Genomic DNA, 14,720 nt, shown 5'->3' on the forward strand with positions numbered 1-14,720 from the left:
ATGTTATTATCATGTCTTATTTTAGTAAAAACAAAGAAGAATGTGTTAAGTGCTACTGTTTACTCCATGTTTTCTTTGTATCTCTTTTTAGTAATAATTGTTTGCTTTTTGGTTAAGAACTCCTGTGATATTCAATATATTTGAAGAATATTTACTCATCTGCCACTCACTACTGTACTCATTTTCAAAATTTCCTCTATCTTCAAAACAGCCTTATCTACCCTTTTCCAATCCTACTCTTAGATAATACTTTGCCTCTTGCCTTCTCATCAGCAGCTTTCTTCACTTCACCATGCAGTCAGACTAACTGCCTTCTACGAACACATTTCCTTCTAATTCAGTTCACATGCTTTCTCAAAGTACTCTCACTATAATATAGCTTCATAGCTTCAAAATTCCACAGCCTTGGACACACTTCTCTACCGATGCCAACATTTCTACTCAGTACATCAAATTTGGTCTACTAATGCTTTATGGCCAGTTCTTGCTTTAGCATCACCTCCTTCAGTTATCACAAATGACACTGCAGTATTATCACTACAACCACTGTCTCTCTGACCTTTAGTTTGTTAATCCCTTCCTCTGTGGTAAGGATCATATCCAACATATTAAATCCCTATTAAGATCACCATCTTACACTTAAGCACTATGCAGGCTCCCTGCTAAGATCATTATCTGAAGTCCTACCTCTATTACGACCTCCAAAAACGTTATCTCCTACTATACCACTGAAGTCAGTATTTTCTCCATTTATTGCAGAAAACCTAAGATATACTATCATTACAGCTGTCTCCTTCTTCATCCATTTCCAGTTTCTGTTTGTAAATATTTCATTATTTTTCTCTGTATATGGCAGGAAACTATTACGGTTTCCCTACTATCATCGCCAGTTTTAAGCAAGTGTCTTATTATTTCTTTCAACTTACATATTCAACTACCTCTTCTGTCTTAATTGCTTCTTACTGCCAGCTTCAGCACCATCTCTACTGTTAATTTGCTGCTTGCTTTATACCATTAGCTTAGCAAACTAATTGTTTAACTTGCTTGCTACAGAACATTTTATATGATTACATCTTACATAAACTTAACTTCCCACAAAACAGAGCAGGTATTTGCTTACTACAATGTAAGTCTCCATGAAAAGCTTTAAAACTTCAGAAAAAAGAATAAGTAATTCAACCTGCATAATCTCGTTAACATTATTTAGTTTGTCTAATCTGTGAAATGTGAATTTTGTCAATAAAATAAGAAAATAAAACTAAAGGATTTGTTTGCCATTCTTTACAACATTTATAAATGTGATGTGCAGCAATACAGCAAAGCAGTTACCATCACAATGCTGCAAACCTGAAGAATGTTATGTAATACTATGGATAACGTCTACATATTCTACAATATATGCAAGTTAATTAAATTTGTAGAGCTGCTACAATGTACTTGCTAACAAGTGTACTGATTAAGTAATTTATTAAAGAAATTGTAAAAGAAAAGAAAATATTTTACTACAATAAATCAGAAGTACTGATCAAGCTGTTAACTGGTTCTTGTCTGTAGCACTAGTCATGTGGGTTGTCTTATCCCATTTAAGCTTGCAGTGCTTTAAAGGTAAACCACACACAAGAGTTATTGTTTCAGTGTAACTTAATCATGGAACTGAATTTGTGGCATTTAGAGGCACAGCTAAAAATTTTAAGTGTGAATAAATTATTTAAGCTGAACAAGTATGACAAACAGCTGCTTTATTTGCTCAGTTTAAAAGATTTTTCTCACATTTAAATTTTCTTTGATATTGAGCTTTTCACTGTCAGTTTAATGAGGGGTCCTTCTGGACTGTTGTCAAGAAGGACTCCTCATTAACTGACTGTGGAGAGTGTGAAACAATCAGCAAGACTTAGATAACCTGTGTTGTACCTTTTCTTTTAAATTTAAAGTAATGACTGTATTAGTTATAAAATTAAAAATAAAACATCTTGCACAATTCTCTAGTGCACAAATTCTGTTTCTTACACCTTCACCCCATGTATGGCAAGTATATAATAGCTTTCAAGATATACACTATTTGCCTCTGTCGGCTCGAAATCAGGTGATACAGTAAGCCACCCAGTGGTGAACATTGACCCAAGGTGATAGTCACTGTTGTTGTTACACCCAGACCGTATACGGAAAATGGGAAAAAGGAGGTTGATGCCAATGGTGCTGCAATCTACTCTAGTCAATGAATGCTTGAAACAAGTTCATAAGTCTCTTATGACCCTGAAAAAGTTAACAAATACTGTTGTATGCAATGTACCCTCACTCAAGTAGCCAACATCCTTCTATCCATAAAAATAGCGTCATCTGGTATTGGACTGGGCAGTGAGAATGTTGACATCTTTTACACAGACAGAAATTTTGTAGAGTAGAACAATTCATCCAAACAGTTCTTGTCAAGAAGACACAGTCCATAGTTTTTTTTTTTTTTTTTTTTTTTTTTGTGGCTGTTTCACAGCCAACTTCAACCAAACCCTTCCTTACATGTACCTAATCCACGACTGCAGCACTTTGAGGAAAGGAAGCAGTTTTAACAAGCTACCTTATTCAAAGAAATTGTTTCTGATTATATAGTCTGCTACCTGAAGGAATGCTATTCATCCGGCAGTTTCAGGGATAACTGCATGAATAGAAAAAGCCTCCAACAGAAAGAGTACTCTTGGCAAACATCACAGCTTGAAACAATACTAATTTTTTTTTCAATAATGTTTATTTATTTTTCAACAAGGCATATAAAAAATTAAGAAGTTCACATATACAAACATATATAAGTGAGTGTTATACATATCTTCTGCATTCAGGTTATAATAAAGCATAACTAAAGCAAAACAACTAATCTTATTTACACTATGTACATAGATGCTTTCATAGTTTAATAACATAAAACAGGTTATCTTCATATAATTACTCTGGATAAAGTCTTATGGGTCAGTACCTATATCTGAGTTTATGTCTGCATGATGACGTGGGATTTCTTGAGCATGCTGTACTAAATCTATAATTGGTGGTTTATGCAAGTATAATGTTAAAGATCTGTTCTCAGAGTTTGTAGTGTTTGGAATTTTGGGTTCCTTTGTTTATTATGAATTTATGGGCTAGTATATGTTTAATCGCCAATACTCTAAAGCTCTCCCATGAGTTCTTGTTCAGATTAAGCCAGTTGGTAGCTATATACAGTTTCATTAAGAGGAAAATATCGATTACAATGATTGCTTGTTTTTTGGATATATTATTTGGGAGAATCTGTAAAATCATAAATTCCCAGGTGAGTGTCGATGTGTGATAGCCCATCTTTTGCAGTTGCAATTTCAGGGAGTTCCAAAGTTTGAATACACATTTACAGCTCCAGAACATGTGGAGAAGGTCAGCAGTTTTATCTTTACAATGTGGGCAAGTTGGGGAGTTTTTAGACTTAAATTTATGTAAGATAGTAGGTGTGTAATATGCATTGTTATACATCATAAGTTGAGTAAAGGCCAATTTTTGAAAGGATATAGATTTTATTGTTAGGTTGATTGCTTGAATTAGTTTGTGATCCTCAATAGATGGGAGTTTTTTCTTCCAGTATTCAGATATGAGTATATGGTTTTGGAATTTCATATCCTTTATCATTTTGTATGAGCATGCGGTATATTTTTTGTTTAGAAGAAGAGTTTTCCATAGTAAGTTACATGTTGTTATGTCTTCCTTGTTAATGGTATTATCATGAAGGTAGCTCATACAAAGTTCTTTAATCTGTCTCAGGATCAGCAAATATGATTTAGGGAGGTTCATTTGACTTATTTCTTGGCAGAGCAGTTTAAGTATGGGTATATACCCTGTATGGTTGTGTTTATTATGCAAGGGAAGTGTTTTAAATCCAATGTCTGATTATTTATTTTAAGGTTGGGGGTTTTATGTAGAGGTTGTAATATCATCATGGCTTGTATCAAGTTTAGTGATTTAAATAGTTTTTGTGTTAGTACGATGGAATATTTAAGGGGTTCTATTAAATTATAGGATTTCATTATATTGGTGTTTAGAAATGGTAATGCTTTGGGGGTTATATCCAGGCTTTTGGCATGGTTGTGGTATATTCTTAACCAGTGTTGGGTACCAAGTTTTGTCCATTGGATTGTATTCCACAATTCTCAAAATTCTATTGGTATTTATAATTAGGTAGTAACTTTCAAAGTTTGGTAGGTCTAAGCCACCTTTGTTTTTAGGGGTCATTAGTTTATCATATGAAATTCTACTCTTTTTGGGTTCCCAGATAAATTTAGCAAATTCAGTGTGGATCTACTTGAAGAATTTTTTGGGCATGATTAACTGGGAGGACATGAAGATATATAATAGTCTAGGTAAGACATTCATTTTTATTATCGAGACTTTGGCTAAGAGTGGTAGTTTCAGATTTTTCCATCTATTTAAGTCTAGTAGGATGTGGTCCCATTTTTGTTTTATATTATTTGAATAAAAATCTTTGTTGTCTGTGGAGAATGTGATACCTAAGTATTTAATTATTTCTTCTGTTTTTATTTGTCCTATCAATGGTAGAAGTGAGAAAGGTTTAGGGGTTCTCAAGGGGAAAATGTTTTTTTTTTTTGAGGTTCATTTTGTAGTTTGATATTGTGGAAAAGCCTTCAATAGCAGATAGTATTTTCTTTATGTCCGAAATTAGCATGGTACAACAGATGTTGAGATCATCTGCAAATGCTGATAAGGAAATTTTAGTGTTGTAGATTATTGGGGAGTTATGGTATACATTTTCTTTTATATTTAAAAAGAGGGGTTCTAGATAGAGGTTAAACAGTAGTGGAGATAGAGGGAATCCTTGACGAGTTCCATTTCTAATCTGGATTCTTTTAGACCAGATTTTGTTTATATATAACAATGTATAGGGGTTATTGTATAATATTTGCAATGTTTGAATACATTTTTGGGGTATGTTAAAGTAGGGTAGAATTTGGAATAAAAATTTCATGTTTACTCTATCAAAGGCTTTATGGGCGTCAATGACAAGTGCATATATATTTAAGTTGTTTTGGTTAGCGTATGAGATTAGTGCATGTAGTGTTAATGTATTATCACTCGTTTGTCTGAATGTTATAAAGCCAGATTGTTCAATAGAGGTAATTTTATCCATTAATTTTTTTTCATTCTGTTAGCCAGTATAGATGCTAGGATTTTGGTGTCGATATTTAATAGTGATATGGGTCTGTAACTATCTGGGTTTTTGGTATCTGCCTTTTCTTTAAGTATAAAATAGTTTTAGATGCATTAAAGTGTATATCATTAATTTTATTATTTATTATATAGTTTAATATATGAAATAGGATTTGTGCTATGATGAGGTAAAAGGTTTTATAAAATTCTGCTGTGATACCGTCTGGCCCAGGGGATTTATGAGATTTTAGTTTCTGGATTGTTAATGTTATTTCATCTATGGATATTGGTTTTGTTAATTGTTCTTGTTGTTTTAGGTCAAGTTTCGGGAAACTAAGTTTTTGGAGAAAGTTTCTACTGTTTTCATTTGGGGGTAGTATTTGTTGGTCTCCATAAGTTTGTGAGTATATATCTTCAAATGTTTTAATATCATCATCATTTTTGGTGTAGTTCTTGTTCTCGTAAACTATTTCAGAAATTTGAGAGGATGATTTTGTTTGGTTGATGATCCTTGCTAGTGCTCGCGATGGAGTTTGAACATGATTAGCATAATTGGCTAAAATTTTGGTTTCGTGGAAGGATAATTTATTATTGTGTAACATGTATAGATCTTTTTGACATTTCAGTAGTTCTGTTTCAGTTTATGTATTAAATTTCTTTACTAGATCATGTTCAAGTGATTTTATTTTAGCCTCCAGTTCCTGTTCCTCTCTGAGTTGAATTTTTTTATAGTAGGTTGCTTTTTGAATAAAAATTCCCCTGATTTGGGCTTTGGTTGCCGCCCATTCAATATCTGGGGGGAGCTGTTGTTTTGCAAGGTTCGCCAGAGTTGTTTTAAGGATAGATTGGATCTCTTTGGTTATTTCATTTTTAGTTAGAAGATTGGGGTTCAGGGACCAATTATATCCTTGTTTTAGTGTATAGTTTTTAGGGTTTCCAATAAAGTTTAGAGTGATTTTAGAATGGTCACATAGGTACCTAGCATGTATGTTCACTGTAGGGTCTAAAGTGATTAGTGCTTCCGAAATTAAAAAAAAATCAATTTGCGACCACATTTTATGACAGTTGGAGTAGAACGTAAAATTATTTGATTTATTTGGGTTATTCCCATATTTAAAAGGATCATACAGATTGAAGTCGCATTTAAGTTTGTTTAATGTTATCAATGCTTGTTTATTATATGACAGAGGTAAACTTGATTTGTCTTGTTTTGGATTTTGATAAGTGTTCCAGTCTCCTCCCAGAATCATATAATAATTATGGTATTGGCTTATGATAGGGTACAATGACGCAAGAAAGGAGTGTTGATTATTACAGGGAGCGTATATATTTAGTAGTAAAATGGGTTTAGGATATGCAGGAGTTGAGAGGGTTACATAACACCATCTCCCTTCTTTGTCTATTTTGGTTTCTATGATTTTGTCTTGGTATTGTTTTTTAATAATTATAGCTACTCCTGCACAAGGACCCATGGTGGTGGTGCTGTGGTAGCATTGTCGCCTCACAGTAAGTCGCTGTCCGGTTCGATTCTCAGCTATACCGTCTTCTGCGTGGAGACATGCATGAATGGGCATACCTTTGTTGAAGGTTGTGCGTCAGGGCTGGTAACTCGGCATGTAAAAATCAACTACCAATCATTAGCGGACCAGAGTTCCGCTGTGGCGACCCCTAACCGGGAAAAGCCGAAAGACACATAGCTACTCCTGCACTCTTGGTTTTACCTTCTGAAGCTATAAGTTCTCTTATCCATTTTTCCCCCTGATTTCTGACCATTGTTCTAGAGTTAGATGGGTTTCCTGAACTAGTATAAAGTTTGCTTTAGCTTGTAAGATAAGGTGTAAAAACAGTTTCCTTTTTTTTTTGTTCTGGAGCCCTTTGATATTCCATGAGTTAAATTCCCACATTTACGTATTTCATTAGTTTGCATATGAAGCCCTGTGGTTTATACATAGATATCACTTTTTGCTCAATTTTTACTGAAATCATGTTATGAAAGCATCCTCTTATTCCCGTCCCTCCCATGTGCCTAACCACTAACCTCCTGAACCAGGAATAAAGCAGGGTATTAAAAGTTTTAACTTAGTAGGTTTGTATGTCAGTAGGATAGTATCATCCTGTGGTTTAGAATTTATGAGGAAAGTGAAGATTAGTAACCCTACATATGTTTTCACTACTTGTACAAAGCCTACCCGACTCATTCCCTAAAAAGCACTATTTTGGTACCCTATGTCTCCTCCATGACTTTTACTATGTAACATTATAATTTTGAAAACATATAGTCAACAATCTTAGTCTTAGTTAATGAAAAATATACAGATTTCAAAAAGTCTGTCGTAAACAATATTTACATATTTTCTAACTCTGTTCTGTTACAGCTAAATCTTATTTTATAACTAGACTAGTAGTATATATTGATTTCAGGTCTTATCTTCGGATATGGTTGATCATTACCCCCCCCCCCCCCCCCTTGAGAGGAAGTTCCTGACCCGATTTACTTCCCTTATCGGATTGGAAATATTTTGGTTCTTTAGCTAAAAATGTTATGTTGCTAACTCCCTAGTAAAGGGTTAGGGTGTATACATATGTTTAAGTAAGAATGTGTGTTATAAAGTCTTTGTAATTATTCTTGGCTTTGGTCTTCTAGTTTAATTTTATTGTCTCAGTGTGCTCTTTAGTTTTGTGATCCACCTGTCTATTTTCTCGGTTCCTTTGTGTTATTCTTATGTGGTGTAATGTGTTGTTACTCCCAAGCTAGCTGTTTTGATACATTTAGGGCAAATATCAAAATATGGTTCGCTAACAATGTTTTGGACTGTAATATTTGCAGCAAGAATTATATTATATAATCCGAGGCAGGTTACGTCCTTAATACAGAAGCGTTATGAGGCATACACTCCAAGTATATCCATTAATATGAACCATAGAGAAAACTGCAGCTATGTATAAGCCAGGTATTTCTAATTTGACTTAAGAATCACAATAGCTCTTCACTCTATGCACTGCTGTAGTCACTGTTTCCACATATGGGTCATGTATAAGCTGCCAAAGCCCCTTCGTAAACTTAATTATTTTTCATGGGTCAGTTTTCTTACAGGAATCTCCTTTTAAAGAGTCTATCCTCCTATTCAAACATGTGCAGGGGCTGTCTCTTTAAAATATGTGTAAAGGTACCGATATATAAATTTGTACACACATATACTCACACACATGCATCTATGCACACATCTGTATTACATAACTATAGTTAGTCAGAAGAGGTGTTGGTTTATTGTTGTGTACTGTTGTGCATTATATTATTATAATTTTTGTTTTAGGATTTACTTATTTCTAATATCTAGGGTGCTCTGGGTAAATGTATTATATAACCTTACTAGTATGTAACAAGTTAACTGCATGATCATTTTGTTAATTGTTTAACACTTGTATCACTATAAAAAAAAGAGTACTCTTTTTGGTTGGTATAATATAAGCAGTAAATATGTTGGGACAGATAACTTCTTGGAAGTGCCTTATTCTCCATATAGTATTTGCCTTATGATGTGTATGTGAGGAAACTACTGATTTTATAATTTTTTCCTGTTGTTTTATGTCTATTCATTTATTTTCTGTTGTTAGTTCTTCATTGTATGTCTAATCAATATAAAGTTATTTCCAGACTTTAAAATAAAAGAAAGACAGAGAGAAAAAAAAAAGGAAAAAAGAATGTTTGTTTAAAGTGTTTTTAACTATGTATACCGTTCTTTTCTTTTCTTTCCCTTCTTCTTCCTTCCCCTCCCCTCCCCTTCCATCCACCTTTGCTCAGAGGCTTCATGAAGCATCAGGTCGTCTAAGCCGATGATCTGGATCGGACTTCTGGAAGTGCCTTCTCTGCAATTACTCATCCGGGAGTTAGTAAAAGTCTTTTCAGTTCCCCTCGTGGGAGAATTTTGGTTAGAGTTGTTAGTTCAAGGTATTATGTTGAAATAATTCCTGGTTTGTCTTCTGGGTTGATTTTATTCCAGTTAGTTAGAGGAGCTGTGGGTTAGCAGTGCTTACAAAACAGCGGCCATCTTTGAATCTCGGAACAATACTAATTTAATGTGTGTTAATTATGCTCTTGTTTAGGAATGGGGTCCATTCTTGTCATGTTATTATAACCCCTAACCACCTTAAAGGCAGGTTAGTATAATGGTTAAAGTCTTTACCTCACAAATACAAGGTAAAGAGTTTAATTCTGATCTCTGATTATTGGCTGTAAACGTAACAGTCTGTAGGCTAATAACCTTGTATTTTTCTATGAATCTATGAACATATTTAGAAATACCTTTTGATGGATAACTGATGAAAGTAAAATCTTATTGCAGCTTGGGTCATTCCTATAGTGACTTACCATACTGCTGAGCTGTCTGTCATATAGGTCCACAGAAACCAATTTTACAAAATAGCCTTCCCAGATACTAACTGAGAAGACCAGAAAACTGGCAAACATGGCAGCAAACAAGTATTTTAATGGGAAGAGCAAATTCAAAATGCAACATTTCTAATGTACCTCCTGATGCACATTGAGAAAGTACAATGTAAGCAAACTTACCATAATAGTACATATGTTCAAATGATCATTGCTGCAGTGGACCAGGTTATATGGGTTACATCCTGCCTAGGATATTACAGCCAGCTAGCTTCTAGTGCTTAAGGGCGCCTTCCACATGCCTGGACAGTTGGAAGCTTGAGCAGGGAGAAAAACAGCAGTCTGGGTGCCAAGTCCTTCAAAGTTTTTATGCCAGCTGAAAGAGGTAGGGTAGAGCCTTGAAACAAATTAATGATAGGTAAAAAGAATCCAAGTCTCTGCCTTGGCACACAAAAACATATAAAAAATAAGAGGGCAAATAGAGGGAGCTGCTACGACAGCAGTGATCATACAAACTTCTGCTGTTGTGGTTAAGTATTTTTACACAGCTGTATAATATAATTTCATCACTGCTGCAGTAACCTAAGCTACATGGGTAGAATACCAAAGCTTAGAAAAAGAGAGAGAAAGGATGAGAGTCCTGGAACTCCTGGAGAATGGTCATAGCAAAGTCTGATCTAGACTTGGAAAAGGAGTCTATAAAAGCATGTCCACAGGACCACATTGCTGCTTTTAGAATATTTCCAGTGTTTGCTCCTCTGCAAAAAGCTACTGAATATGTTATGGCTCTAATAGAATGTGCTTTGAACCTGCCTGGAATTGATTTATTATGGTGGGAATAATAAAAGGAAATAGTATGGGTAAACCACTTGAAAATAGTCTGTTTTGGCACTGGTTGTCATTTTTCCATATCTTTATACATTTTTAGGATCTGGAAAGAATACAGCAATCCTCTCCCATACTGCTGAGTGCCAGATCCAGTATATCTGATCCTGTGATTGGAGAATGCACTATCTGTTCCACGGTGTTTGTGTTAATAAATTTCAGGAAGCATTGTGCCTGTGAGTCTGAGGCACTGTAAGTTTCCCAGTCTATACAGGCGTAATTAAAGTAACCCATGAAAAGGATGTTCAGTTGGATGGCAAGTGCCTCTAGTAGGTTTAGGTAAAAGTTGTGAAACTATAGAAGCATAGATGATGTTTTGTAGCTAGCCATGATATGGTGAAGGACCTTATCTATAGCGACTTGCATATGGATGAACTCTATGGTAAGATTCTGTTTAACCAACTTGGAGGTATATTTGTTGCTAACATAGCTCAAGACATTTTCATCTCTGGTGTAAGTCTGTGCGGTTTGGTTTAAATGTGTGGAAGGCTATGTAGCCTTGTACTGCCTGAGTACTTTCTATGGTTTTAAACCATGTTTCTATCATGACACAGATGTCTACATTCTCCAGAGTGAAGAGGGCTTGAAGGGTGTAGAGCTTTTTGTTTCAGCTCCTAGGGTGGAGCAGTAACACCCTAAGGTTGCTTGGAGAATTTTTTCACTATGCTGGTAGTTTTGTCTTTTGGGCATTGCCTAAAAAGGCTCTAATGGGGTGGACAAACTTTTAGCCAATATCTGGAATCCTAGGGGGAACAGGTGTAGCCCACCTTTCGCATACCATCTTATTTGCTTTAATGACTAACTGGTTGAGTGAGAACATGAGACAATTGCTGCATTGACTTAAGATGCCCAGATCTACCAAGCTGGAAACAGAGACATTTGGAAATTGCATATCTATGTTGTCTGGTCCTATAATAGGGTGAGCTGTTTAGGATTACGGATTGGGTTTTAAGAGGGGTCTCCTAGGGCAGTGTCTTGGGTTAAGGGCAAGATGTTAAATAGTGTTAGGATACGGTAGTGCTATTCCATATACAAGCTAGCTGCTCTAAGCTTTATTCTGCACAATGTCACATCATTTAACAGGTTTTAGAAGTAATCCTAACTTTATGGGAAACTTTTACTGCATAGTTGTTTGCTGCTATTCAGTACACAGCTAACCACTGCTGCTCAGTGGGCATATCGGCACAAGCTTGCCTGATTTATAGCAGAAATAAAAGCTTGAAAACTGACTCCTGTGCCATCTAACCAATACACAACAACACTTTGAGCTCCCTGGATGCTTCCTAATTCAGAAAGACCAGACAAACACCTTCTGCCACAAAATGGATGATCCTGGAATTTCGTAATGTAAAAGCACAGCAAAATCAGCTCTAAAGGGCAGACTAATCAACAAACAATTACCAAACAACTAAATCACTGGCTAATTTGCACTTCTGCAAGGCAATATGGAAGCAAACAGAACTAACGAGCCAACAAAGAGAGAAATGACTATTTTTACCACAAAATTAAATAAATGCTTTAAAAATGCTAAAAAACAGTAGTGATCATTGTAAAAGCAAGTTCAAGTGCAGTAAATCAAGAATATATTCTTAGACTGGATGGCTCTGGATGCAGCTGAAATACTTGTTCCAAGTTTTAACAAAAAAAGAAGCCGAAAACATGGCTAGAAGTTCCAGCAATCGTCAGTAAAAAGTATCAAGAAAGTACTGTTTTCACAAAAATGATGCAGTGAAAAGCACAAAATACACTTGCCCCAACCCATAAAAATAATTTATAAACATCATCAATAAAAAAAGTAAACTTGTTGAGAAATAAAAGTTAACACAAACCAGATAAGAAGAAATACACTAGTTGAAATGTCTCTTGACAGTCCATAAAAAACAGCAAAGCTGACTTTGTACTCAGTACTGATATAGTTAGAAAAATAAAATATGGAAGGTTTTATCCCCAAAGGGAACTTATCTGCCCAGCAATGGAGAAATGCTTTCAGACCATTGATCCTTAAAAGTCCACAAGAGGAGCACTCTTTCGTAGCAAGAAAGTTCTGAAGAGCTTGGCGTCCAGGCCACTATTTCTAATCCCTGCTCAAACGTCCAGTGGTTTGGGTGTGTGGAACATGTCCTTAAGCTTTGGTTGCTGGCTAGCTGTTATACTCTAGGCAGGATATATTACACATATAGCCTATGCTACTGCAGCAATGAACGAATGAACATCTTAGGCTCTCTTTTAGTTTAAAGTAGCAACCAAGAGAAAACAACAGGCCAAACATACCATCATTTAACATTATGTCCAGCCTCTTGCAGCGCAAACACAAAAATTAATACTGCAAAACAACAGAGTTAAAATGGGTTAGATTAACATTACTGGTTTACCTGAAACCATCACTCTTGCTTTCCCCATCTGGAGTACGTTCCTGGTTCTTTCTCATTTCTAATAAAAGATGTCTGCTCATTGTAAGGAAAGGAGCAGGAAAATCCATAATACAAACCACTGACATGTCTATTTCCTAACTTCCCTGTTAGCACAGATTGTGATCTCAATGACAGTTTATCCATATTAGTCACCACTGATACACTAGTAAGTGGGATCATAGAGCTTCTAAGAGGGGAAACACAAACCTAACAGCTGCTAAGTGTAGAGATAGTTCATATATTTGGCATATTATCATCACTTTCTACAGGTTCTTCAAAGAATAAAAAAATTAACGAACTTCACAAAGAAAACATCCTCCTACTGTCTGCAAATGTTGGTTCCACTAAATTTTTCATTGTTTACACCACAGATGTACTACAGGTGTTTTCTAATTCAGGATTTTAAAATTCAACAGCAATGTTTTGTGATTTTGCCACATACCATTTATAAAACCTATAAAACATTGCAAAACTTAAAAGAGTACACAAACACCATGATTCTGCAGTCTCACATCTGAATTATTTCACAAACCTTACATCCTTAGTTAAGTTATGTGACTGATTATTTTAATGTGAAATTAAATCATAACATACCTCTATCAAATGCCATTTTGACATCTTCAATTAGATCACTAAATCCTGACACTCGGTACAAGCCTTCAGATTTAAGACCTGGAAGGTAAAGAGCATCACAATGAAATTTGTGTCGAAAAAAATAACTCGTTTTCATATGTCATTGTAAAGAGCAAATCACAGAAACTGGAAATGCAAATTAATTTATTTTTCTTTAAGTCAGAAGAATTTAAAAAACAAACACATTTGCTATACTACTGACAGGAAATTATATAAAAGAGAAAATATGCACTGATAAAAATCATATCGGAAGCAAAAAATATCTGAATTCCAATAATTCTAAATCTGCAACAGCAGTGAAATGTGTGAATCATGGGGCAACTTTTGTTTAGATAAAAAACAAAATTGTCCCTAAAATTAGGTAAGTGTTAAATCTGTGACAAAGTAAATGTTTAATGCTAAAAATTACTGTGTTTCCACAGCTAAAGCCCTCCTTTGGAGATCAATTAGAAAACATGTTGGCTATACTCCATGCAATTACTCATTTTCTTGTCATGTCTGCATAATTACTCTTGGAGAAACAAGCTGCAGCAAAATAATTTCACAGGGATTGCCTCATAATGTCTAACCTAAGTCCACAATTAAAGATCAGCTATGATATTATGAAGACAGACTCTCTATTTTACCATATTCAGGACAATGATCTGTGATACAATATTCACCGTTTAATATCTTTCAAAAGATGAAACTGAACTTATAATGTGAATTCTGCATGAAGTAGCCTGCCTGCTGAGCCAACATTTTTATGTAAAACTAGGTTAATGAACGTTGAAATAAAATGCCATCCCATGCTGAGCCATTACGTCCTAATGTGCCATTTGTAACTGTTTGATTTCTTACCAGTGATTTTACTTCTGCAGTCAAAAACAATCACTTTTACTGATGAGATAGATACATTTCAATTTATTTAAACATCAGGAAGTAGAGATCATAAAATCCTGTAAATGCATGTTTTCATGTGTACCTACTATCTGTAATTACTGATGATATACTGCAGTTAGATCAGCAGCTCTTTTGCCAGACAAAGAACAATCACATTTTATATATTTTGACTGTATTACTTTGTTTAGCTTCTCTCAAAAGAAAATAGTTTAATGAGATATGCTTGTCTATATTTAGCTCTCTTTTTTCAGTGTATGATCTGTAGATCATGTGTACCTTGCCATATGTACCAAATGGCATTTGGACAATTGCTTATCAATCTACAAGGATTCCAGAACCAATTTTGA

At 34.9% G+C, this 14,720-nt stretch overlaps 1 protein-coding gene across 4 annotated transcripts in view; it reads right to left on the reverse strand.

Annotated features, from left to right (window-relative positions):
- Nucleotides 1-14,720, reverse strand: part of CHN1 (chimerin 1) — a 1,979,161-nt gene that overhangs the window by 116,536 nt on the left and 1,847,905 nt on the right. For all 4 annotated transcript variants that reach the window (XM_044075564.1, XM_044075565.1, XM_044075562.1 and 1 more), the window contains one exon: nt 13,453-13,530. In XM_044075564.1, coding sequence (XP_043931499.1) covers nt 13,453-13,530 — 78 coding nt within the window. The remainder of the gene's footprint in view (nt 1-13,452; nt 13,531-14,720) is intronic.

This window comes from Protopterus annectens, chromosome 6.part1 (genome assembly GCF_019279795.1).
Source record: "Protopterus annectens isolate FY-2018-M chromosome 6.part1, PAN1.0, whole genome shotgun sequence".
Taxonomy (NCBI): domain Eukaryota; kingdom Metazoa; phylum Chordata; order Ceratodontiformes; family Protopteridae; genus Protopterus; species Protopterus annectens.